At 44.4% G+C, this 26,849-nt stretch overlaps 1 protein-coding gene across 3 annotated transcripts in view; it reads right to left on the bottom strand.

Moving 5' to 3' along the window:
* Window positions 1-26,849, bottom strand: part of TRIO (trio Rho guanine nucleotide exchange factor) — an 855,771-nt gene that overhangs the window by 619,435 nt on the left and 209,487 nt on the right. For all 3 annotated transcript variants that reach the window (XM_082259530.1, XM_082259529.1, XM_082259531.1), the window contains exon 14: window positions 9,550-9,745. In XM_082259530.1, the coding sequence (XP_082115656.1) occupies window positions 9,550-9,745 (196 nt within the window). The remainder of the gene's footprint in view (window positions 1-9,549; window positions 9,746-26,849) is intronic.

Below are 26,849 nucleotides of genomic sequence, written 5' to 3' on the forward strand. Positions count from 1 at the left end.
AAGCCTATCACACAAGCAGGAAATGCTTGCTCTGCACCATGTGTGTACAGAATGTCTCCAGGTTGCCATATTGCATTGCATTGAAAAGGAAAGGTCATTTTTAAGGACGTTCACTTACAATAGGACTTCTGTAGCAATTGTATATGCAAACTATATATCTATAAAACCCATTATAGTGTTACTAGACCCAGAACAGTAAAATTAGTCTGTAAATGCAGTAAAGCATGCTGGTTATACTCACTGGTAAGAAGACTCCTGTCTTCTTCGATCCCCTCCTTCTACTTTCCCCATTTCATCTCCTGACAGTACAGCGCCTTGGGGGGCACTCTGCACATGCTCAGTTTGGTGTGTATTGCTAGAGTTTTTTTATTTTTTTATTTCTTAGGGGGGTGCATGTGATCAGCACAGGGCCAATCAGCAATGTCCAGACAGGGGGTTTAGGGGTCCTGCAGCCTCATAAGATAGCGAGAGTAGAATCAAAACTCCTCCTACAAGCATTAATCAGACACTGATGGAAGTCACAAGACTGCTATATACTGCTGATGGGAAAAGGTATTTAGCAGTCTAAGTGAATTAAAATAATTGCATTTCCATATTCTGTGTACTGTGGGAGACCAGATACATGGAATGTGGGGTCCTGGGTTTAGTAACACTAACGATAAGGCTGCCACTAGGTATTTATAAAAACCAAGACTTGGTCAATACAGGCATGTACAGTATGCTACAGAACTTCTTGCATCTGTACATCCAGGGACCTTTTCTTTTCTATCCACATGTAGCATGTCACGCAAGCTTTCTTTTAACTTACATGTGATTGCATTTATATAGTAATAATAGGATTTTTGACTTGATGTCCAAACAAAGAAAGTCTCGCTGCTCCAGGTGAGGAGAAGGAAGCCTAATGATGCTACGGGTGGCCGCCTCTGCTCGCCTCCGTTAACAATGATAAAGAAAAGAAATAGCCGCACTCCACAATTCATTAAAATTCTGATTTAATGGGCGAACATGCCAAGTGTTACAGTGTACAGGTAGACGCGTTTCACACGCTAACAGGTGCGCTTATTCATTACCTAGTAATGAATAAGCGCACCTGTTAGTGTGTGAAACGTGTCTAACTGTACACTGTAACACTTGGCATGTTCGCCCATTAAATTAGAATTTTGATGCATCGTGGAGTGCGGCCATTTCTTTTCTTTAGGATTTTTGACTTACCGGAAAATCCATTTTTCTGATGTTCGTTGACAGACACAGCTCCTGATATTCATAACCATTGGGTTAGGGCACTGGGCAGAAAAGAATGTTGTCTACACCTATGAGCAGTCCCTTCCTTGGCCCAACGCCTGCCGACTGAGGTAATCCACCTGCCAATTTTCCACCCCGGGAATGTGTACAGTGGAGAGGGCTGGAACGAACTGTTCTGCCCACCTTAGAAAGCCGGCTACCTCCAGAGCCGCCAGGACACTTCTTGTGATTGACATAAGCCACGGCCGTGGCATTGTCCGATTGATTGACTGGACAACCCTGAAGACTATCCGTCCAATGATCCAGACACAGTCTGATCGCTCGGAGTTCCAAGACATTGATTGAGAGTCTGGACTCTTCCAAAGTCCAGATCCCCTGAGAAGAAGGCTTGCTGAGAACGCCTCCCCAGCCGGACAGGCTGGCATCCATGGTAAGCACTATCCACTACAAGGGGAGAAAGAATTTTCCAAGCAGAAGAAGCAGAAGCATCCAAAGAGGCATCACAGATAAACTGTAGCCACTGGACAAGCTGGTCCGCCAGTTCGGCAACGGCAGGGGGGAGATGTTCCCCCTTTAGGTCACGGTGTAAGTTCCCCCTTCAGGTCACGGGATCTTAGCCCACTCGGTCAGAGTTTGCGACTCTAGGGCAAGGGTGAATACCGGCATCATTGCCAAACCAGCCAGAGTGTACATAGTGCAGGGCCACAGCCTCCGCCTTCCGGTCAGCCGAATCCTTAAAGGCCGGGGACTCTTCAACCAGAATCATGGTTGCCTTGTTTAATCTGGAAACAGGAGGGCCTGCCACCAGTGGAACAGTCCAGTTCTTAATAAAGGACTCCTCATGAGGGTAAGGCCTAGTAAAGCATTTAGGGACCCCCACAGGGACGCTTTGGTCATCCCCACTCTTTAGCGACAATTATGTCAAAATAGTCAGACAAAGGAAACACCTTTGCCGGTGACCGGACGATCGATTGTGCGGTGGGGGGGGGGGGGCTTGTACCTGGTGGGGGCTCCTGACAGGGCCCACTGTCCTGCCTGAATTTGTCCTTGAGGCCTGGTCTCCCTCCTGGGTACCTGCAAGCCTTGAGGTTCTGCCATTTTGTTGAAGCCTGTGTTTCTATACACGGCAGCCATGTTTGTGTAGTCTGGCGGCCATTACCTTGTGGTTCTCTATTTGAAATAGCGGCAGCTATGACAGTGGAGCCCTGTGGACAGCGATTTCAGGGGTGGGAGCCCCTCCTCATCCCCTGGTGCTGACTCCTGGATCTTTTTACTTCCTGATCGTTTCTCCTGGTGGCTGCAGGTGCCTGTTTCTGTGGGTGGGGAGTTTGGTGGGGTCCTCTCCCTCTCTGCTGAGGATCGCTTGGTGCTTCGTGCTTGGCGACCGGGTGGTGCTGCCAGCGCGGTGCAGTGTTTTAAACTTTTTGTGGGGTACCCCTGGTGACTCATGGAGTCTTTGGAGCACATTTCCCCACCTGATCCCCTCTCTGAGGCTGCAGTGCTTCCTGGGTCCCAACTATCTGTCCATACACTGACAGTGGTCCTTTGGGCATTAGTCATATAAGGGAATGTTATGCTCCATATCTACATCATTCCCCCCATACTTGTGGGCCATAATACCCCAGAGGGCGCAAGGATTGACAGGAGAGGCTCCTTCACTTTTTTCGTTGGCTCACTAGGAGACCACTCAGGGAAATATAGTGTCTACAAATGGTGTTTGCACACATGAACATGGGGGAGATCCAATGGAGAGCCTTTCTACCCTTGGGAATGTTGGGTATTACTCTTGCCTGCCTTTTCATTTTAGGTCAGTTATTGTTTTTAAAGGTTCATGGCTAATATACAGTAGAGAAAATCGTTATTTGATCCCCGGCAGATTTTTTAAGCTTGTCCACTTAGAAAGAAAAGAAGGGTCTATCATTTTTATCATATGTGTATTTTAAATGATAGAAACAGAATATTAACCAAAAATCCAGAAAAAAACACACAATACAAATGTTATAAATGGAGTTGCCAATGAACGGGGCCATGTATTGTAAAATCTTGGATAAGAACCTTCTTCCTGCAGCGAGAACACTAAAGATGGGTCTTTCAGCATGACAATGATCCAAAACATACTGCCAAAGCAACAATGGAGTGGCTCAAGAAGAAGCACATTAGGGTCATGGAGTGGCCTAGTCATTCTCCAGACCTTAATCCTTTGGAAATTTATTGAGGGAGTTTAAATTTCGAATTGCCAAGAGACAGCCAAGAAACCTTAAGGATTTAGTGAACATCTGTAAAGTAGAGTGGAGCAAAATCCCTCCTGAGATGTGTGCAAACCTGGTCACAACTAAAAGAAACGTCTTACCTCTGTGCTTGCCAACAAGGGTTTCTCCACCAAGTACGAAGTCATATTTTGCTTGGGGATCAAATACCTATTTTACTTACTGAACTGCAACTTCATTTATAGCATTTGCTTTATGTGTTTTTTTTCTGAATTGTTGGTTAATATTCGGTCTCTATCATTTAACCACTTTACCACCGGAGGATTTTCCTGCTTTACGTCCAGGCCACTTTTTGCAACTTGGCCTTGCGCGAATTTAACTGAAAATTGCGCGGTCATGCAACACTGTACCTAAACCAAATTTATATCCTTTTTTTCCCCAGAAACAGAGCTTCCTTTTGGTGGTATTTGATCACCTCTGCGCTTTTCATTTTTTGCGATATTAATAAAAAAAGAGCGACAATTTTGCGGAAAAAATTGACATTTTCTACTATGACAGTAAAAAAATATCCAATATATTAAATTTTTGTCATATATTTAGGCCAAAATGTATTTAGCTACATGACTGACAAAAAAATTCTCAATGAGCGTATTTTTAACCGCTTTAAGACCAGAAGATTTTACCCCATTCCTGACCTGCGATTCGGCACTGCGTTACTTTAACAGACAATTGCGCGGTCGTGTGACGCTGTACCCAAATTGAATTCATGTAATTTTTTCCCCACAAATAGAGCTTTCTTTTGGTGGTATTTGATCACCTGTGCGATTTTTATTTTTAAAAAAAAGAGCAACAATTTTGAAAAAAAAATTTTTACATTCTGATATATAACATTCCCAAAAAAATGTAAAAATCAAAATTTTTTAACATTTTAGGCCAATTTGTTTTCGGCTACATATTTTTGGTAAAAAAAAAAAATCACAATAAGCGTATTTTGATTGGTTTTCGCAAAAGTTATCGCGTTTACCAACTACGGCAAAGATGTGTCATTTTTATTGTTTATTTTTTTTTACTAATAATGGCGGCGATCTGCGTTTTTTTTTGCGGGACTGAGACATTGCGGCGGACAGATCAGACCCCTTACTGAAATTTTTGACACTTTTGGGGGTACCAGTGACATTACTACAGTAATCAGTAGTAATCAGTAATCAGTAGTAGCTAGAGAAGACGCCGTGATTGGACGGCGAAACGCGTCTAGCGATTGGCTGAGCGGACTTGACGTCACTTCCGGCCGGTGAGGCGCACGCTGCGAGAGCAGCAAACCACCGAGCCGAGTTCTCATGTCGCTTATGTTTAACTTTTGTTTGTAAGTATTATTCTTTGTCCTTAATAAAATTGTGTGGAACGTACTTCACCATATTTGGCCTCAGTTCTTCTATCTGAGGACACTTGAAGTAATAAGGACCGCACAAAGGATCCATTCCAACAGGAGCACTGTGTTTAAATTGGCGAGGCAAGCTGCCATGTATGATTAAACTGCTGCTGACTGAGCGTTTTGTGGTGAGTACATTACCACAAGGGGGTGAGCACCTTGATTGATCAACACAACAGAGTATTAGCATTTATCAGCACTTTGATGGACATTTATGAACTTTTTTATGATTAATATTTTTATTACGCACTATTTATTAGCACCTTGATGGTCATGTTTTATGAATTTTTTTAATAGTTATATGAATTTATGATTAGTGATCGAGCATTTTGAGAAATTTGCACATCTTTGGTTTGCACATGTTTACACATTTGCACTAATTGATATATTTGCACATATTTGATATTGAATGATTTTAAGCAGCGCTGCAACACTGGTTTCACATATTTAGGGGTGTACTCACTTTTGATGCCAGAGTTTTAGAAATGAATGGCTGAGTGTTGAGTTATTATGAGGGGACAGCAAATTTTCATTGTTATACAAGCTGTACACTCACTACTTTACATTGTAGCAAAGTGTAATTTCTTCAGCGTTATCACATATAAAGATATAATAAAATATTTACAAAAATATGAGGGGTGTACTCACTTGTGAGCTACTGTATATACAGTTGGCAAGCTGTTAATGTACTTAACCCCGAAAGGGTAAAACACACATAGCTTACCTTCAAGCAGAGAAAAAAAATCTCTCTGTAATCAATTTACCGTGTCCACAACTGTAACAGCGAAGCCAAATCCAAAGGGGTATCTATTCTAATTTCTTAATCTATCCTATGGACCCGTGTCTGAAGACTGAAGGAGGAGGGATGGCCGTCATTACCTCTTTCTGAAAGGCCCTTTTGAGGATACTGGTGGAGGAATACATTTTTTCCTTATTATATCTCACTAATACATAAAAATGCAATTCAGACCTGATAAAGGGATGGTTTTACCTTGACTGGCCTAATGCTACAGGAGTACCCCCGGGACAGTCAGGGCTAGTGCATTCCACAATGGATAGCCTCTGAACTGTCCCAGGTCGCACTTACCTTTTAGAAGAAATACTTACCTTGAAAATTTCTTGTCCAGCGCTGCCATCTCAGGCGTGGGCAGCTGAAGCCAGCGCGTCCTCTTCTGCGTCCTCTTTCGCGTCCTCTTGGGTCCCACTCGTTACTTCAGGGGCAGTCGCGTCATTCCCTGCTAAACAGCTTCTGGGCATGCCCAGAAGCTGTGCAGGGATGAATGCACAGCTTCTGGGCATGCCCAGAAGCTCCAAGGAATCAATGCAAGCAGGAAGTGACGGCACAGGCCGCGGCCGCAGAGGGAGGAAGTAGAAGAAAGGTAAGTATATTTTCTTCAATATCAAAGTAAGTAATTTAAAAAAAAATCGGGACTATCCATTTGTTTTTTAGGTGACACTGAGCAAGCAGATGTCTCAAAAAGGATTTTGAGGTCGGAACTCCGCTTTAAGTAAGAAGTTTCAAAAACATCTTGAATACGCAGACCCCACTTGTAGAGGACATCCTCATCTTAGGCAGAGACTGAAATCTCCTCCTTGAAATCTCCTCTTTGAACCCATAGAAGACACCTCTGCAGAAATCTCTTCTACCCCTCAACCCGACTCTCAAATGCATCTCCTACCTGTTCATGAAGCATAGTTAATATACACTGCCTGGCCACAAAAAAAAAAAAAAAAAAGAAAATCGCCACCTGGAATTAACTACGCAACTAACTAAACTAAGCATGCAGTAACTATTCTTTTGGTCTTTTGGATAGTTACTGCATGTGCCCAAAGAATGAGGAACGCTGACTACCTGAATATACTGAATGACCAGGTTATTCCATCAATGGATTTTTTTCTTCCCTGATGGCACAAGCATATTCCAAGATGACTGCCAGGATTCATCGGGGTCAAATTGTGAAAGGGTGGTTCAGGGGGCATGAGACATAATTTTCACACATGGAATGGCCACCACAGAGTCCAGAACTTAACCCCATTGATAATCTTTAGGATGTGCTGGAGAAGGCTTTGTGCAGTGGTCTGACTCTCCCATCATAAATACAAGATCTTGGTAAAAAAAATTATTGCAACACTGGACAGAAATAAATATTGTGACATTACAGAAGCTTATCGAAACAATGCCACAGCGCATGCTTGCCGTAATCAAAGCTAAAGGCGGTCCAAAGTGTGTGACTTTTTTTTTTGGTGGCGACTTTTTTTTTGGCCAGGCAGTGTATATCTGAAGACTACAACATCCAGACTCAAAAGATTACACCACCTTTACCTTCACACATCATTTATATTTGCATATTGATCTCTTTCTGTAACCCCAGAGACATATTTTTCTTGTCCAACAGACAAAAAGAGGCAAAATAACATGATCCACCATGTCCCCATCTCAAACTATTTCTTAACCTAATATGCACAACTTTTACTACAGCAACTCCATGCCTTTTTTTAATCCACTGATGCCAAAAATGCATTCGGTAGGGTTAAATGGCTTCTTAATAGCACTATTGAACTACTAAATCACATTGGGATAGTACTAAAGCTCCCAAAATGGATCAATGCAGTTTACTGTTCTCCCTAACGCATCCGTCAAAATGAATGGGATCTTCTCAAACCCATTTTCCATCACGGAAATTCTCTCATTAGAATCCTTCCTTTCTAACTTGAGATCAACCCCAAACATAAAAGGTTTACACAGGTAGGGGATAACCAATGCAAGATCTCAGCTTATACGGATGACCTTCTTTTATCATTCACAAATCCAAAAACCTTTCTCCCAAATCTCTTGAAAGAAATGGGGAATTTATATCCTTCAAAATCAACTTCCAAAAGGTCAGAAGCAACCAGTGTCACCATGTCTCCGCCTCAAAAAAACAATCCTAAACAAACGTTAAATTCCATTGGGCTAACAGGGTATCATATCTTCGATAACTTAGGAGATACCTTTGCTCTAAATTTCATCCCTCCCACCCATTCTCTTCAAAGAAAAAAAAAAAAAAAAAACTTAATCCATCTGGGTTTCTTACATAGACCTTTTAGTGATCCAACAGGGAAAAAGGACATATATCAAGCATTCCAATTGATCAAAGCAGGACATTGGCCATCTCTTAAATTGTTCCCGAACACCATGGGTCCCTTTTAACTGGATACTTTGAAATCTCATCTTCACATGCTCAATCTCCTGTGCACAAATCCTAGCTTGAGTATCTCATCTTTCCTATGGCCTCATCTGGTAATCCCAGATATCCCACTGCAGAGTCAGGGACTTTTGGTTTAATTATTTTCTCAAATTTTTTTTTTTTTTTTTTAAACTTTCTGCTGAGTAGACCAGCTTTCTATATCTATTACGGAACAGCCTCATTTTCTTACACGTTTTTTATTAGTTGGATTTACTCTTGGATTTGTCCATTTTATATTTTTTTCCAACCATGACCTACCTTCTCCCTACACCCACTTTTCATGATTCTTAGACGTTATGCAGGCTCTTATTTTTTAGCCAGTAAATGTAGGACTTTTTCGACAGCATGTCAAAGTGACAAAAACAATTGTTGTATAGAATGTCACATATCAGTAGATAAGCTTAAAAAAACATATGTATAAATATATAAAAATCAAAAATATATATAATTGAGAGGCATTAATGAGTAATTACAGATGAATTCACATGACCATATTGAATCAGATAAAGTATCAGAGAATCAGACGGTTTTTCTTTTTCCCACACACACTAATAGCTACACAGTCCTGATCACTGTATAAGCGATAACTGTATAAGCTAACACCGCTGAGTTTCATGAAATCAGATTCATGCAATCTGTTTACTATTGGGTATACAACTGTGATAATTGTGATTGGTCCCAGCAATCACAGACATCACAATAGAAAACAAGGTCATCATATATACAAGCCTTTGTTTACTACTGTTAATGGCACTGTACCACAATCTGTGATCCGATGTGTCCAAACGGGAGAACATACCAGTACGTCCTCCCAGAAAAACGCTTTTCCTGCCTGGTGGAATATCTATGTGTACAGTGTCCCACACAGCAGTACAAGGCCAGCTTTAATCCACAAAATCAGGAAGAACGTAGCCACTGTAAGGATTACTGATGGAAAATGCTCTGCTGTAATCCTTATGACAGCAACAGTGAAAGGGTTAAAGTAAGAATGCACTTGCCTTTTGAATTTATAAATTCTGTGTTTTTCATAGATTTAAGCTTTAGTCAAGCTTTAGTTAAGCTTTAGTCCCCCGTTCATATGGAAGCTGCGGACCCGTTCTAATAGGAGCGACACAAGTCGCTCCGACTTAGAAAAAGGGTCCGGAGCTTCTTTGGGGGGACATGGAGCGACCGTCATAGACTTCAATGTTATGAAGTCCGTGCCGGCCGCTCCGAGGTCGCGGCGCGCTGCTCGCACCGCGACCTCGGAGGTCGCCCCGGGAAGTCGGATCGCCCCAGTGTGAACGGGGCCTCAAAGCATAATGCCAGCTATGCTACTGTTAGTCCATTTGGGCTAGCTTAGCCCAAACAAAGTGATAGAAAGATTGGAGTTAGGCTTGACATTAAATCTACTCAGGAGAAAACGGTAAACAATAAAAATAAACAGTTTCTACTACTGCCATACCTGAAGACTGAACCTCATTTACATATTGCAACAGTTCTTGTCCTTGGTGGATGACATCAAAAGTCAAGTTATTCATGGTTAGGGCTTTGTCAGCATGATGCTGCAGTCTTTGTTCTGCAAGTGTAAGATCCTCGGTGTCAAAATCATTCATTTGTAAAGAAAGTTCATCATTCCAAGATTCTAGATCAGAGATAATCTATGATCCACAAAGAGAGAAGGATCAGTTAAAAAAATAAAATAAAGTACAGACAATAATAGTGCACAGAAAAAGCCTTCAATCACTTGACTTCTGGAAGATTGAACCACCCTCTTTACAACCAGATCATTTTTTTCAATATGGCACTGTGTTACTTTAACTGACAACTGTGTGGTCCTGCATCGCTGTATCCAAATAAAATGTATGTTCTTTTATATAAAAAAAATAGACCGACAATGTAGGAAAAAAAAAAAAAAATTCACTTTCTGCTAAAAAAAACATGTCCAATATAAAAATAAATAAAGTCTTCAAAAATTTAGACCAATATGTATTCTGCTACACATTTAAAAAAAAATAAAAATCCCAATAAGCGTATATTGATTGTTCTGCACAAAAGTTATAGCTGAAATAAACTTGAGGAGCTGTGATATTGAGTCACAAAGTGCTGAAATCTGATATGTGAATAAATTATGTAATAAATTAACAATTAATAAAAATTTCATATACCAATAAAATCAATTAAACAGGTAATAAAAGTCCATATCAGTAACCAGACCAGCAATTTCACCACCAAAAGTGCCAAGTGCTCAAAAGACTTATTTTAAAAGGTGCATGTGCTAGCTACTCCTCCATCCATTGGAAAAAAGGAGGCCACTCACCAGAAGGCTACGAGCCTCTAGGACCCAACTTGCTTTTCTAATAATCCAATAGGTATAGCCTCCTTTATGAAGCAGTATATTCAATGAATTGCCCCCCCCCCCCCCCCCCCCGGGCTGGTAATGGAAGATATAGTGCTTGTACCCAGTGATTGGTAGGATGGCAAAACGTCCCCCAAGAAATATATAAAATATATAACCGCGCAATATCATTTTAATATTCAATTGGTTCATTTTTAATAATGTTTGAGTTTTCAAGAAATACTACAAGCATGAACATCCAAGCGGACATAATACAACATTCCAAGTGAGACTAGAAATCATGGGGAGTACATAAAACTTGTCAACAACGTATTCAATTGGTTTAAAAGCTAGTAGATGGTACTCACATTTAAAAGCCATAAAGCGGCACCCACTGTATACAGTAGTAAGAGTTTGGAACGCCGCTCAGTCCCAGCATGCGTTCCACGTGTGTTCCAGCAAAATCAGATGTGACGAAACTGGAAGTATTGCCACTAGATCAACCTCAATGCATTTCGCATCTAGTGTCATCTTCCTGATCTAGTGGCAATACTTCCGGTTATACATTTATTAAGGGGGCGTTTTGGCATCCTACCAATCACTGTGGAAAAAGCACTATATCTTCTATTGCCAGCCCAGGGGGCAATCCAGTGAATATATTGCATCATAAAAGAGGTTATCCCTATTGGATTATTAGAAAAGCAAGTTGGGTCCTAGAGGCCCACAGCCTTCTGGTGAGTGGCCCCCTTTTTTTCAATGGGTGGACAATGGGTGAGTATTTAGCACATACACCTTTTAAAAGAAGACTTTTGAGCACTTGGCACTTTTGGTGGTGAAATTGCTGATCCGGTTACGGATATGGACGTTGGTTACCTGTTTTTAATTGATTTAATTGGCATATGAAAGTTTTAATTGTTAATTTATAAACATAATTTATTCACATATCAGGTTTCAGCACTTAGCACTTTGTGATTTTATACAGCACCTCAAATTTATTTCACGTATTTCTTTTTGGTTTCACCAAAAATTGATGGCTGCTGTTTGTAGGTTATTATAGAATTCTATCACTAGGAGGCACCATTTTCATATTAATTCACAAAAGTTAGTGTCTACAAAATATGGGATATACTAAATACTAATTTACAACTTTTTTTTTTTTTTTTAATACTTGTAATGGTGGCAATCAGCAACTTAAAGCGAGACAGTGATATTGCATCTGACACTGAAACTTTTGACACTTTTTAGGAACCAGTGACACTAATAGTTATTATTGCTTTGCACTGTCACTGTACTAATGACACTGAGTAAGTTGGTGAAATAGAGAAGTAGTTGATCGGTGGGCACCTGAGTCCCTTAGTTAAACAAACAGGGAAATGGCTTGTCAAAACAAAGCTGTAGACGTTGGATAAACCGAACAGCTCGAAAACATGAAAAGGTGTGAAGTACCTTCCCCTTTGGATTCTTAGTATTAGGACAAAATATGGCTACACAATGTACGGTTTCAGATGGAAATAAAAAAAAAAAAAAAACACTATAACCAAGAAAAGTTTCTTGCAGGAAAGCACAGCAAATTCACAAGCCCCCGACTACTAAAAAGTAAACCACGCGCATGAGGAGCGTTAAGGGAGTCTTACAGAGTTTCAAAGGAAGAAGTCTGTAAAACAGACAGGCCCAGGTCACAAAGAAAAAAGGGGGGAAACACAGGCATATAACATAATTCACGTGACACCTTGCACAAAGGCTTTTATCAAGAAATAAGCCAAGGCTGAGGTCTGTCCCTTAAAGGTTCATAAAATGGTATTTAACCCAAAACCAACATTATATTGCAACCCACCAATTCTTAGATGTTATGGTTGCATTTGTTTTCTTTTTTAGGATTATATTTTCACTTGCTTATTCTGCCAGTAAGTCAGTTTTTCAACAGAACAAGCTGTTCTGCAGATGTTAAAGGGTTGAGAAAAAACATTTTTAACGGACAGGGTGCTTAAAATGATCAGCTTTTAATTATTTATGCACAACATTTAACCCAAAGGAAAAAAAAATGTTGATGTAACTGCTTATAAGGTGTTAGCTGGAGTTTGTTAGTGTATTTAAACCTTCTGGTACAGCTAGCACTTCCCTCCCCTTAGACAGGCAATGCTGCTGTCCAAAGGTGTCTCCATTGCTTCTTCATCCAGAGTGTAGGCACCCCAAGACAGAACGTGTGTTACTGGCCATCAGTAAGAGAGAACAGAGGGGAAAAGCCTAAAAAAAAGAACACCAATGCAGCTATCACATCTAATAGTAAGCTGAACAAAATAGATTTTTGTACTTACCGTAAAATCCAATTCTCTGAGTTCATTGACGGACACAGCTCTCCATTATTCAGAACCACAGGGATATATTGCCCCCTACAGTAGTAAGATACTAGGCAGAAGAAAGACTTGGCTACACCTATGGGTAGTTCTAGATGGTTTACACCCCCCTCTCTGCTAAAGGCCTTCAGTTTAATAACAAGCAGTGTCAAAAGGATTAAAACTCCGTAGAGGGGTGGGTGCTGTGTTCATTAAACTCAGAGAAATGGATTTTACGGCAAGTACAAAAAATCCAATTTTTTCTTTCGTTCATTGATGGACACAGCTCTCCATTGTTCAGAACTACAGGGACGTCCCCAAGCAGTGCCAACCATGAGGGGTTGGACAACACAAAATCTGAAGGCTAAACAAAATAGCTAATTAGGTAAAAACAGGAGCCCAACAAAAAAACAACTGAAGCCCAACCTGAACAATACACCCCTAAAAGAGGGAATAGACCCTCTAAACAGCAGCCTGCAAAACTTTGCGGCCAAAGGAAGAATCTGCAGATGCCAACACATCCACTTTGTAGAATTTGGTGAAAGTGTGCACCAGTGATAAAGAGGCCGTCTTGCAAAACTGTGCCACGGATGCCTCATGAAGGAAGGCCCAAGAAGCACTAAGCATCCGAGTAGAATGCGCTGTTACAGGGAAAGGAGGAACCTGACCCTTGATAGACTAGGCCTGAGTCATCGTCTGTCTGATCCATCTTGAAATGGTCACCGAAGAAGTGGACAACCCTTTTCTTGGGTCGTATGTGATCATAAACAGTGAGTCTGACCTCCAAACAGACTCAGTGGCTGTCAAATAGAGCCAAATTGCCCAAACCACATCCAAAGCATGCAAAAGCAAATTCCTTAGGATGTTGGGGCCTGGGACACAGGGAAGGCAACACAATGTCTTCATTCAAATGGAAATCAGAGACTATCTTATCTTTAGGGACCACCAAGTAGGGGCTATAACAAGATAGCGTCACCAGCTCCGACACCATGCGAGCAGAGGACATAGCACCTAAAAAGGTCACCTTCTTGGACAGCGTAAGCAGGGGAATCACCAGAATAGTCTCAAAGGGAGGCTTCTGGAGAACTGAAAGCACCAAGTTCAGATCCCTCAGTGGTAGGTGAGACTGCAACGCTAGAGTCATTTGTCAAACCCCTTGAATAAAAGTTGGCACCAGGGAGTGTGTGGACAGGGGTCGCTGAAAGAAGACCGCCAAGGCCAACACCTGGCCCTTGATGTACTTAAGGCCAACATCTGCTCAACACCTCTGCGAAGGAAGGTCAAAATCTGAGCCACCGAAAAAGAATGAGATTTCCACGTACGGTGGTAGATCTTCCTAGGGGTAGACTTCCTAGCCTTCAGCAGTGTCAGAATCACTGACCCAGGCAAACCTCTATCCTTCAGCACCCTGCTTTCAACAGCCAGGCAGTCAAAGCCAGCGATTGTGAAGCAGGATGGAAGATTGGCTCTTGGGACAAGAGATCGTCCCTGAAGGGAAGCCTCAAGGGAAGTCGGTGACCATTTCACACCAGGTCGGCGTACCAAGACCGGCGAGGCCAGTACAGAGACACCAGAATGACCGGACTCCCTTTGGCTTTGATCCATCATAGAAGTTGCGGAAGAAGCTGGAGCGAAGGAAAGGCATACATCAGATGGTACCGGCTCCATGGAGTCACCAGAGCGTCCATGGCATCTGCCAAAGGATCTCGCGACCTGGCTACGAACCTCGGCACCTTTCTGTTGAGCCGAGATGCCAACAGATCCACCTCGGGGGTGCCCCACCACAATTATGATTATGACAAATATGATAAAACACGCCCAGGACCGCTAACACACTCTTTGTGCCGCCTTTGTGATTTAAACAAGTCAGGGCCGTGGCATTGTCTGACTGAATCTGCACAGGGAGCCCCAAGAGCTGCTCCTTCAAATGATCCAGGCAAAGCCTGATTGCTCGAAGTTCCAAGACATTGAAGGGCAATCGCCCTGGGTTGAGTTCAGCCCCAGTACCCCTAGCCACCCGCACAGGCTGGCATCTGTCGTGACCACTGTTAAGTACAAGGGGAGAAAGGACTTCTCCCGTAGCAAGGTCAGGGAGCGCAGCCAGCAGACCAGAGAATTCTGTCTCCCGACTCAGAAAAAATAGGATTTTTGACTTACCATAAAATCCATTTCTCTGATGTTCATTGACAGACACAGCTCCTGTCATTTTTGACCATTGGGTTATACTGCCTCCTACAGGAATAGGACACTAGGCAGAAAAAAAATTATGACTGCACCCATGGGCAGTCCCTCTCTCTGCTATAGTCACTCAGTTTTTTTTTACAAGCAGTGTCAGGAGAATAATAACTCCACAGAGGGGTGGGTGCTCGGTCAGTCAATGAACATCAGAGAAATGGATTTTATGGTAAGTCAAAAATCCCATTTTCTATTTCATTCATTGACGGACACAGATCTTGTCAATCTTGACCATTGGGACGTCCCAAACATGAGGGGTGGGAAACAGTAAAAATTCCCAAAGTTAAACATTAGCCAACCAGGCAACAGGGGCTCAACCAAAACTGGAGCTCATCTGAAAAAGAAAACAGTGCATCCTCAAAGAGGATCAGGTCCTCTTAAACTGCAGCCTGCAAAATCTTGCGGCCAAAGGAAGCCAACATATCCACTTAACCACTTAAGCCCCGGAAGATTTTACCCCCATTCCGACCAGGGGGTATTTTGCGATTCGGCACTGCGTGACTTTAACGGACAATTGTGCGGTCGTGCGACGCTGTACCTAAACGAATTTGGCGTCCTTTTTTTCCCACAAACAGAGCTTTCTTTTGGTGGTATTTGATCACCTGTGCGATTTTTTGATCACGTGCTATAAACAAAAAAAGAGCGTCAATTTTGCAAAAATAGCAATATTTTTCACATTTTTTTATATGAAATTCCCCAAAAAAAAAATTTAAAAATCAAAATTTTTTTACTTTTTCGGCCAATTTGTTTTATGCTACCTATGTTTGGTAAAAAAAAATCGCAAAAAGCGTATTTTGATTGGTTTGCGCAAAAGTTATCGCGTTTACTAACAAAGGGAAAGATTTCTGTCATTTTTGTTGTTTTTTTTTTTTAACGTGTAATGGCGGCGATCTGCGATTTTTTTTGCGGTACTGCGACATTGGGGCGGACAGATCGGACCCTTGACTGACATTTTTGACACTTTTGGGGTTACCAGTGACATTTCTACAGTAATCAGTGCTATATATATATGCACTGTTACTGTAAAAATACACTGGTAGTGAAGGGGTTAACTTTATTTGGGAGGGAGGGGCTGTGTGTATCCCTAGGGGCGTGCTTTCTACTGTGATTGGCTGGGGCTTGAGCTGTATGGACACTGATCAACGGATCTACATACTAGATCCGAGTGATCAGTATCCTAACAGCAAGGAGAATGACAGGTGGCTTGTTTACACAAGCTGCCTGACATTCTCCCTCTCCCCCGCCGATCGCCGAGTGACCGGCGGACATCGGGTCCGCCGGTCACACGCGCGGGGGGGGGTCCGTGACCACGCGGGAGCGCGCCTCCGGGGGCGCGCGCTCGCTCCCTAGACCCTCACAAGCTAGTGACGTAGCCCTACGTCACTTTGCCTGTGAGGGGCTGACTGCCGACGTAGATCGGCGTTAGGCAGTCGGCAAGTGGTTAATAAAACTTTGTAAAAGTGTGCAGCGACGACCAGGTGGCCGCTTTGCAAACCTGTGTCACTGACGCTTGTTAACGGAAGGCACAGGAGGCACAAAGTGCCCTAGTAGAGTGCGATATGACAGGTAAAGGAGGAACCTGACCCCTGATGGAATAGGCCTGAACCATTGTCTGTCTGATTCATCTAGATATGGTCGCAGAGAAAGCAGACAACCCTTTGCGAGGTCCATCTGTGAGCACACAGAGTCTGACTTCCTGAAAGACTCCGGAATTGCCAGGTACACCCTAATTGCCCAGACCCCATGCAAGGCAATTTCCTTCAGATGTTTAAGCATGGGACACAGGAAGGAACCACCTCAGGAAGGAATGACGGACAGGGGCGAAGCACCACCTTATCCTTGTGAATCACCAGATAAGGTGAACGACAGGATAACGGCACCAGTTCAGGCACCCTGGACGCAGAGGTGATCGCCACCAAAAAGGTCACCTTCTTGGACAGCGTAAGCAGGGGAATCTCCCAAATATCTTCAAAGGGTGGCTTCTGTAGAGCGGAAAGCACCAAATTAACATCCCAAGGCGGCAACGGATCCAGCACTGGAGGAACCAAATGTCGGACATCATTTGGAAAAGTACGCACCAGGGAGTGTGTGGCCAAATTTCGTTGGAAAAAGACTGCCTCTATCCTAAACCTCTATCCTTTAGCACCTGGCGTTCAACAGCCAAGCTGTCAAAGCCAACGACTAAAGCAGGATGGTAGATCGGTCCTTGGGACAGTAGATCCTCCCTGAGAGCAAGCTTCCAAGGAACGTCGGCAACCAGCCGCACCAGATCAGCGTACCAAGCCGAATCCCGGAATCCCCTCTGCCTCAATCCTGCGTAGTAGTCTGGGCAGAAGCTTGAGAGGAGGGTAGGGGTAGATCAGATAATACTGACCCCATGGAGCCACCAGCGCGCCTGTGGCGTCCGCCAGTGGATCCCTTGACCAAGCCACAAACCTCTGCACCTTTCTGTTGAGCCAAGATGAACACAGATCCACCTCGGGAGTGCCCCACCGGAGACAAAGCTGATGAAACACCTCCGAATGGAGGGACCAGTCAATGGTCAACGCTTGCCAGTTAAGTAATACGCCTGCCAATTTTCCATCGCAGGAATGTGTACGGTGGAGGGGGCTGAACGAACTGCCATGCCTACCTTAGAATGCCGGCTACCTCCAGAGCCGCTAGGGCACTTCTTCTGCCCCGTTGGTGATTGACATAAGCCATGGCTGTGGCATTGTCAAATTGAATGCACACTGGGCATTCCTGAAGATGATCTGTCCCAATGATCAAGACACAGTCTGATCGATTGGAGTTCCAGGACATTGACTGGTAGTCTGGACTCTTCCAGCATCCAGATCCCCTGACCATAATGCTTGCCGAGGAAGCCTCCCCAGTCGGATAGGCTGGCATCCGTGGTGACCACTGTCCAATACAAGGGGAGGAAGGATTTTCCCAGCCGAAGCGCCGGAGAGCGGAGGCCAGGTCGTATGCGACCTCACGAGAAGATTAACTCTCAGGGCCAGCCCCCATCTCACGGGGGTGCTATGTCTTAGCCGACCTAGCATGGAGCTGAGGCCTGCGCACCCTCACTGGCCAGACTGGGGTGACCACTGGATCTAGATTATCCACCCTGTTGCCCAGTCCGGTAATTGATAGTTGATCTCAAAGAAAAAATCCAAGAGAAAAAAATGTAATATATAAAAAATTTTGCCAGGACCTCAAGATCACAGCAGGGAACTAGGTCCTTACTCCTGACTAGGCAGAAAAAAAAACTGAGTGACTATTAGAAGGAAGTGGGAGTACACCCCCTGGGACTGCCCATGGGTGTAGCCAGAAGTTTTTTCTGCCTTGTGTCCTACTCCTGTAGGGGGCAGTATAACCCAATGGTCAAGAATGGCAGGAAAGTCAATGAACGAAAGAAAAATCACATTGTCCAGCGACTTGGGATACTTGTCCCTATGTGACCAGAATCTCCAATTGAAGGAGTCTCATGTAGATCTGTGCAAACGGAACCGCCTAAAAAGGTGGACACCATCAGGCCCAACACTCGCATGCACACCCAAAGTGACGACCACTTGTGGGCAGAAACGGTTGAATCACAGAATGCAACTTTTGCAACTTTAACAGAAGAAGGAATGCTCCAGCTAGAGCTGAATCTAGAGTCAGCCCCACATAATCCAATCTCCTGGTCAGAACGAGGGCAAACTTCTGACAATTCAGTAGCCATCTGATCTCCCGCAGTCTGGAGAGTCATTTCCACATCGGCCGTCATTGCCGACGAAGACTCTGCTTGCAAGAGGAGGCCGTCCAGGTACCCCAGCACAGCAATCATCCACTGATGCAGCAATGCTAAGACTGGGACCAACACTTTTGTGAAGAACCAATTAGTATTTTACAAGTGATTTTGCACCCCCAGGAAGGCAAGTAACATCATGCACCATAGTTCGAAGAGCCTCATCTAGAAGAGATCAAATCTATTCTGGATAAGGAATTAAACATAGGGGATATATACGAGTAACATCTGACCATGGGATGTTTCCCCCTTGGTAGTACAGTGAAGCCAGCCATCTCAATCCACTAAGATAAGTCATGGTTAGGTGCTCGTTGTGGATTAGAGGTATCAAGGGTGTAGTGTAGGATATTGTTAAAATCACCCGCAACAAACAGCCTGTAGGGAGAATGATGCGCTAGCTTTTCCAATATTTCATATAAAAAGACACTGGAAAATGGAGGAGGAATATACATGTTTACCAATGCTAGGTGATGGGAATGGATTTCTATGATTACCATCGCATAGCCACCCCCAGGGTCTGTTAGCACTGTGTTTATGGAGCAAGGTAGGGACTTATGATGTAAAATTGAGACCCCCTCTGGCATAAGAGAGGAATGTGGCATTTATTGCTCGTTGGATCCAAGGATGGCACATAGCCAATATTTTATTTTCCATCAAGTGAGTCTCCTGTAATAATATTATTTGAGGGCGATGAGATTGGATGCATTTCAACACTAGAGCCCGTTTAGATTTAGAGTTAAGCCTGACATTCCAGGAGAGAACCTTAACCACTTGCTGACCGCTTACTTTATATTTACGTCGGCAAAGTGGCTGTCCCAGGCAGAATCACGTTAATAAACGTCATCTGCCTGGGAGGTAGCTAGGGGGCGAGCGCGCGTCGTCAGCGGGGAAGCCAGTGTGGGTGTCAAGCGGCTCCGATTGCCGCCTGACACTGGCAATCTCTCCCCGCTGACAGAGAAGGACGGATGGCTGATGTAAACACAGCCGTTCGTTCTTCTCCCTCAGATGATCACAGAGGCTATGCGATCCTGCTATATAGGATCGCATTTCTGTGTGTTCATCTAACAAGCCCAAACCCCCCACAGTTAGAATCACTCCCCTAGGCTTTCAGTTAACCCCTTGATCACTAACAATGTTAACCCCTTTCCTGCCAGTGTCATTATTACAGTAAGTGCATACTTTTAGCACTAATTACTGTAGTAACGTCACTGGCACCAAAAGTGTCAAAAATGTCAGTTAGGGATCTGATCTGTCCTCCGCAATGTAGCAGTCCCACAAAAAAAAAAAAAAATCGCAGATCGCCATTACTAGTAAAAAAAAAAAAAAATGACATAAATCTTTCCCGTAGTTGGTAGACGCAATAACTTTTGCGCAAACCAATCAAAATACGCTTATTGCGATTTTTTTTTACCAAAAATATGTAGCAGAAAATAAAATTGGTCTAAAATGTTAAAAAATTTAGGATTTTTTGATTTTTTTTGGGAATGCCATATAGCAGAATGTGAAAAAAAAATATTTTTTTTTTTTTTGCAAAATTGTCACTCTTCTTTTGTTTATAGCGCAAAAAATTAAATCGCACAGGTGATCAAATACCACCAAAAGAAAGCTCTATTTGTGGGAAAAAAAGGAAATCAATTTTATTTAGGTACAGCGTCACACGACCGTGCAATTGTCTGTTAAATTAATGCAGTGCCGAATCGCAAAATAGGGCCTGGTCATTAAGGAGCAAAATCCTCCGGTCTGAAAGTGGTTAATAGTCAGAGACTATGACTCTACCTTCCTATCTTTTTCCCAATTACTTTGTAAACAGTTTCAGAGCGGTATCACACATATCCACATTTACATTATTAGAGTCATAATTAACATAATGTGCAAAAATGTAAACAACAAAAATACATATTTTTAAAATATATTTAAAAATGATTCATCATAAAAAATGTTTTTTTCCAAATAAGTTAGGTTACTATGAATTTTTTTTTTTATAGCCATAAAAACATAATTGTACATATGAATATGCATGTGAGTCTTAGAACTTTTCCCTATAAAAATATATAAAACCTCGTTCATTTATTGGTCTTTTTTAGATGCTCATAGATGTTTTATTTCATATGTGAATTTTGGTCTCTATTCCCCAATAGTTATGTATGAAACAGTTTATATCTGTTTCAATGTTTAGACCCACAGACATCTAAGTATTGAGCCTGAGGATCCAAAATGTTTCATTTTGTGAAATGGCCTACTTTTTATGAACCCCCCTGCCAATGATCATCAATTCGATCAATTGCACAAATTTTCAGGTCTTTTTGATCTTTATTGTGAGGTTTCCTAAAATGTTCTTGTAAATGAGGCTTGTTCAGTTTCATCTCCAACAGTATGTTAATGGGGCAAATTTTGGCTTTTCTTCAGTTTGCTGACTTTAAAGCAGTATTAAACTGAAAAACATCTGTCTCCCCTCCGCTTCCTCGGCGGGTCGCGGGTTCCCCGTGAATCGCCCTCATGTGGCCGGGCGGTGGAAACTTTATCGAGTGGAAGCCTACTGGGCCACCCCCTTATGGTTGGGGGGGGGGGGGTCCCAGGCAGGTTTAGTTGCCATGGTACTGTGGGGCATCCGCCTTTCCAAGTGGCACTGTGGGGGTAGCCTGTCTGCAGGTCTCCCTGCATCAGTGGCAGGCAACCCCTCTGCAGGCCTCCTTGGAAGTGCACCCTCGGGGGGACCACCTGGCGGGGTCCTGTTGGTGCCCCCACCCTCCCTTTGTGGACCTCAGTTTGCGCCCCCTGTGGGGGAGAGGGGGGCGGGCAGCTTTAGTCGCCGACCCCTGTGAGGGGTATGGAGGGCGTTGGCTTAGCGAATGCACCCCCGCCCTCTGCTGTCTCATTAGATCCTGCATCTGATTCAGTCGCTTTGGGGAGTCCACATTTCCCTAACCTGTCAGACAGTGAGGATGCTTCCTCCATGGTTGCTGTGCTGCACAAAAAGGCACTGTTAGATGCACTGATTGCATCGGTACAGGAGCCATTTATGTTGGTCGATGCAGCCCGAGGCTGCTGCAGACATATCTGTTCTGTTTGTCACCGTCCCATGTGGTTAAGGAGTTCTCTTATAGACACAATTGTCAAAACAAAGCTGGATAAGTGCTGGGTGCGTCCAATACGACCCTTGATGATCCCAAGACGCTTTGCTGTCCAGTATCCCTTTGAGGAGCCGCTTTTGATGAAGTGGATGGTCCCACCAGCGGTGGGTTCCCCCATATCCAGGTTGACTAAGGTAACCATGTTTCCGGTGGTAGAATCTCCGGCTTTTACGAATCCAGCGGGCAGAATCGCTAAGGTCCGTTACATGTTTACTATGGCTGGTGCATTGTTGCGACCTATTTTGGCCTCCGCTCTGGTGTCTCAGACACAGTGTAGGTTTGGGCGACCCTTTTGCGTCTGGTCATGAGGGCGGCTAGTTTCCCCCCACCTATGGCGAACTGGCCGATCGGTTGGTCCAGGGTTTGTAGTTTGTCTGTGAGGCATCTTTGGATGCCGTGGGTCTCTAAGCTGTTTCAGCAGTGGTGCTTAGGTGTATTTTGTGGCTGAAGTGTTGGTCTGCGAATCAAACCTCCAAGAGGGCTTTGACTGACTTGACTTTTCAGGGCGTGCGCCTGTACAGGGATACCCTGGATAACATTATTAGGAGTCTGAGGGGGCAAGAGCACCTTCCTTCCACAGTCTGGGAAGGGGAAGGGTGCCTCGCCAGCAGTGTAGGACTTTCTTTTCGGCCCACAAGAAGTTTTTACATTCCACAGGGACTTCAGAAAAAGGTTCCAAAGCCCCTCAAAGCCTCTTTGGGAGGTTTCTAGCGTCCTTGGACTGGCTATGGGACAGCAGGCTTCTCTAGACCTGCTGCAAGTCCCCTTCGGCATAAAGGATTGGCTAGTTCGGGGGCAGTGGACCTCCCGGGTCAGTGACCAGTGGGTCCACGAGGTGATTGTATCCGGTTCCAAGATAGAATTCCGTTCTCTTCCTCCGGAAAGGTTCTTTCCTTCCAATGTGCACCTGCCCCTGAATCAGCTGGAAGCTCTGTTGTGGGCAGGACTTGTTTTCCCAGGGAGTGATCGTCCCAGTTCCAGTGTCTGAATGTTTTCGTGGGTTTTATTCATACCATTTCATGGCTCCCAGGAAGAAGGGGAAGTTTGTCTGATTCTGGACCTCAAGGCCCCGCACCGTTTTGTGCGGGTGCAATAATTTAGGATGGAGTCCTTTTGGACGGTGGTGGCGTCCCTGCATTTAAGCTTTAAATGTCAAAGATGCCTACCTTGGGGGGGGGGGGGGTGCGTGTCCAGATATAGACGGGAGCAGACGTCTCAGTAAACACTCCAGTTTCCCCCGTCACAGAATCCTGCTTTACCCTCCCCTTTAAGCGATATCCTACCGTGTGGGCTGCTGATTTTAAGGTAGGGGGTTCCCCCATGATCTCCCTGTGCCATCCAAAGGGAGATCCGCCAAGAAACAGCCACCTTCTAAGCCTTTGAGCCCCCCAGCAGTGACTCATGCGGTGGCCATCTTGCCTCTCCCCTGAGGCTGAGCAGGCAGAGGGAGAGAGAGCGAATCTGCGGAGGCTGTTTCATGACATGGCATCTGGCTGCGGGACCTCTGGAGAGCGAATCCTCCACTGCTACCATCCTCGATGCTATAGAGGCTAGTAAAACCACCCTAATGGGCAGGATCGATACACTGGCCTTTGTGTGCAGCCTCATCAGGCAAATTCAGAGGAGTGGTTTTGGCAGTGGAGGTTCAGATATCAGAAATTGAGGATGCTGCTGGTACTTCTAGACACAACATCTCTGAGCTACAAAATACAGTGAAGCTTTTAATGTAATGTAAAGATCAGAGGATGCTGAGAACCTTCTGCACAGGAAAAACATGAGCGGTGGGCCTCCCGGAGAACTCTGAGGGAGCTAATCGTGCTGGTTTTGCAGAGCAGTTTTTCAAAAACATCCTCAATTTGACCCAAGAACCCTTTGCTTACATGGTGGAACGTGCCCACAGGGTGCCGACGGGTCCTAGCCCACAAGGAGCACCATGCAGGCCGTTCCTAGTGCGTTTCCTCAACTGTCATGACCAAGATCTCATCCTGGCTGAAGGAAACAACCGTAGCTTAAATATGAAAATACCACCCTGCATTTCTACCTTGATTTCTCTCCCGAGCTTCAGAGGCATAGGAGATCATTTGTGGATGTTAGGAAACGACAGAGAAAAGTGTCTCACATATGGCATGCTATACCCTAGTAAGTTATGTGTGGGGCATAGGGGATCGTTGAAATTCTTTGAGAATCCATCAGATGCCTCTGAGTGGTTGGATACCCTTGCTTGATTTTTCTTCAATCTGTGGTTATATTCCTTTATTAATGTTGGGGCCCCTCTTTTGATTGCTGTTGGAAGGAGGGACTATCGACCTGCCGAGACTTGCGGCCAAGGTCTCCATCAAGCTCAGTGCTATGCCTCACGTCAGAAACGTACCCCTTATGATGCAGCTTACGCAACACTCCTTTTATAAACATTATGCGGGACCTGGGAGTTCTTCTTAGGAGCCTTGGATGCGAAAGACCCTAGAACTTTGCATCCCTCCCCTCTATCTTCTGTGGAGTGCATGCAGTAACTCCTTAGTGGAGCAGTTCAGAGTTTATGGGAATAAAGTCCTCCAGCTAGTTTTGATATACCAAGCTGGTTTTTCTGGTGAGACAGGGAATGGCAATTTTCCAGTTTGGGGTTTTTTCTCTAGCTAAGCTGCAATTTTTCTATTATTTTTTTTTTTTTTGTTTTTTTGCAGTTTTTGGTACAATATTGCAGAATGGTGCATTCAAGTTTTGTGCACTCTCTTGACCTTCTTTGTGCACAGGAGAAGGATTTTTCCAACACTGTCATCTTTAGTGAATGTATTATGTTTTACCTATATAGAGATACGCTTCAGCACTGTCAATGGCACTGTATGGCTGAGGATCTGTGATGGAGTTGGGGCCCAATCTAGTGGTTATTTTAGGCACTACGCCTGAGTAGAGTGCGCATTAACAGGGAAAAGAGGAACATGACCCCTAACTGAATAGGCCTGAATCACTGTCTGTCTGATCCATCTGGAAATGGTCGCAGCAAAAGCGGCCAACCCTTTTCGGGGTCCAACCATGAATACAAATAGTGAGTCCGACTCCCTAAAAGCATTAGTAGCTGCCAGGTACACCCTGATTGCCCAAACCACATTCAGGGAATGCAGGGCAATTTCATAGGGATATTTAGGCCTGGGACATAGGGAAGGCAACACAATGTCTTCATTTAAATAAAAATCAGAGACAACCTTTGGAAGGAACAACAAACAGGGATAAAAGAACCACCTTAGCTCTGTAAACCAAAAGGTAAGGTGAACGACAAAACAACCCTGCCAGCTCTGACACTCTGCACACAGAGGTAATAGTCACCAAAAAGGACACCTTCTAGGACAACGTATGCAGGGAAACCACCTGATATTTTTGATTCCTGGATAACTGACAACACCAATTTGAGGACCCACGTCGAGCTCCCTAGATAAAGATACGCACCAAAGAAAGAAACCCGCCAAGGCCGAAACCTGGCCATTGATGGTACTCAAGGCCAGGCGCTGCTCAACCCCCCGTTGGAGGAAAGCCAAGATCCGAGCACAGAAAAGGAATGAGGGAGAGCCCCCCAAAAAAAAAAAAAAAAAAACGCACCACGCAACGTACGTCTTTCAAGTAGGATGGTAAATCTTCCTAGTAGGTAGGAATTAGCGTAGGAATCACCGATTCAGACAAACATCTATCCTTCAGCACCTGCCTTTCAACAGACGATTGTCCCTTGGGACAGCAGATCTTCCCTGAGAGGAAGTCTCCAAAGAGCATCAGCGACCAGACGTACCAGATCGGTCTACCAAGACCGGTGAGGCCAGTCTGGAGCCACTAGAAAATCGGAATCCCTTGTTGCCTCAATCCTGCACAGGAGTCTTGGATGAAGTTTGAGGGGGGAAGGCATAAATCAGATGATACTGAAGCCAAGGAGCCACTAATACATCTGCAGCGTCGGCCAGAGGATCCCGAGACCATGCCACAAACCTCTGTACCTTCCATGGAATGTGTACAGCAGAGAGGGCTGGAACGATCGTTCTGCCCACCTTAGAATGCCTGCTACTTCCCAATCCATAAGGACACTCATTGTGCCCCCATGGTGGTTGACATAGGCCACGGCCATGGCATTGTCCGATTGAATTCACACCGGACACCCCTGAAGACTAATTGTCCAATGATCCAGACAAAGACTGATCGTTCGGAGTTCTAGTACATTGATCAGCAGTCTGGACTTTTCTCGAGTCCAGACTCCCTGAGCACAAGCTGTGCCAAGGACGCCTCCTCACCCGGACAGGCTGGCATCCACGGTGAGAAGCACCCAATACAAGGGGAGATGGATTTCCCTGTCGAAGTGCCAGAGAACAAAGCCACCTCTAGAGACTGTGGATTCTTGTCCCATTTCACCAGAATCTCTTTTTGCAGAGATCTTGTGTGGAACTGTGCAAACGCAACTGCCTCGAATGTGGACACCATCAGGCCCAGCACATGCATGCAAGTCCAGAGAGATGACCGTCTGCTGGACAACAGAAGCTGAATTGCCTCCTGCAATTTCTGGAATTTTTCCAGAGGAAGCCACACTCTGGCTCAGGCTGAATCCACCCAGATAGTCCAGTTCTGTGGACCGAAACAGAGCAGACTTCTGAAGGAATCTTCAGAATCCAACTGAATTCCCTCAGAGAATAATCCCCGAGACATCCATCAGAGCAGTTGGAGACTCTGCTTGCAGAAGAATATTGTCCAGGTACCCCAGTACCGCGATCCCCCACTGACACAACAATGCTAGCACTGGGGTCAACACATTGTGAAGACTTGAGGAGCAGGGACAGCACCAAAAGGTAAACGCCACAAACTGATAATGCTCCTCATCCACGGCAAAGCAGAGGGAGAGCTGGTGACCGGCACATATTGGAATGTGAAGGTAGGTGTCCTTGATGTCGATAGAAGTGAGAAAATCCCCAGATGTAAGGCCGCCTT

Source organism: Pelophylax lessonae (assembly GCF_965119305.1).
Source record: "Pelophylax lessonae genome assembly, chromosome: 5".
In the NCBI taxonomy this organism is placed as follows: Eukaryota; Metazoa; Chordata; class Amphibia; order Anura; family Ranidae; genus Pelophylax; species Pelophylax lessonae.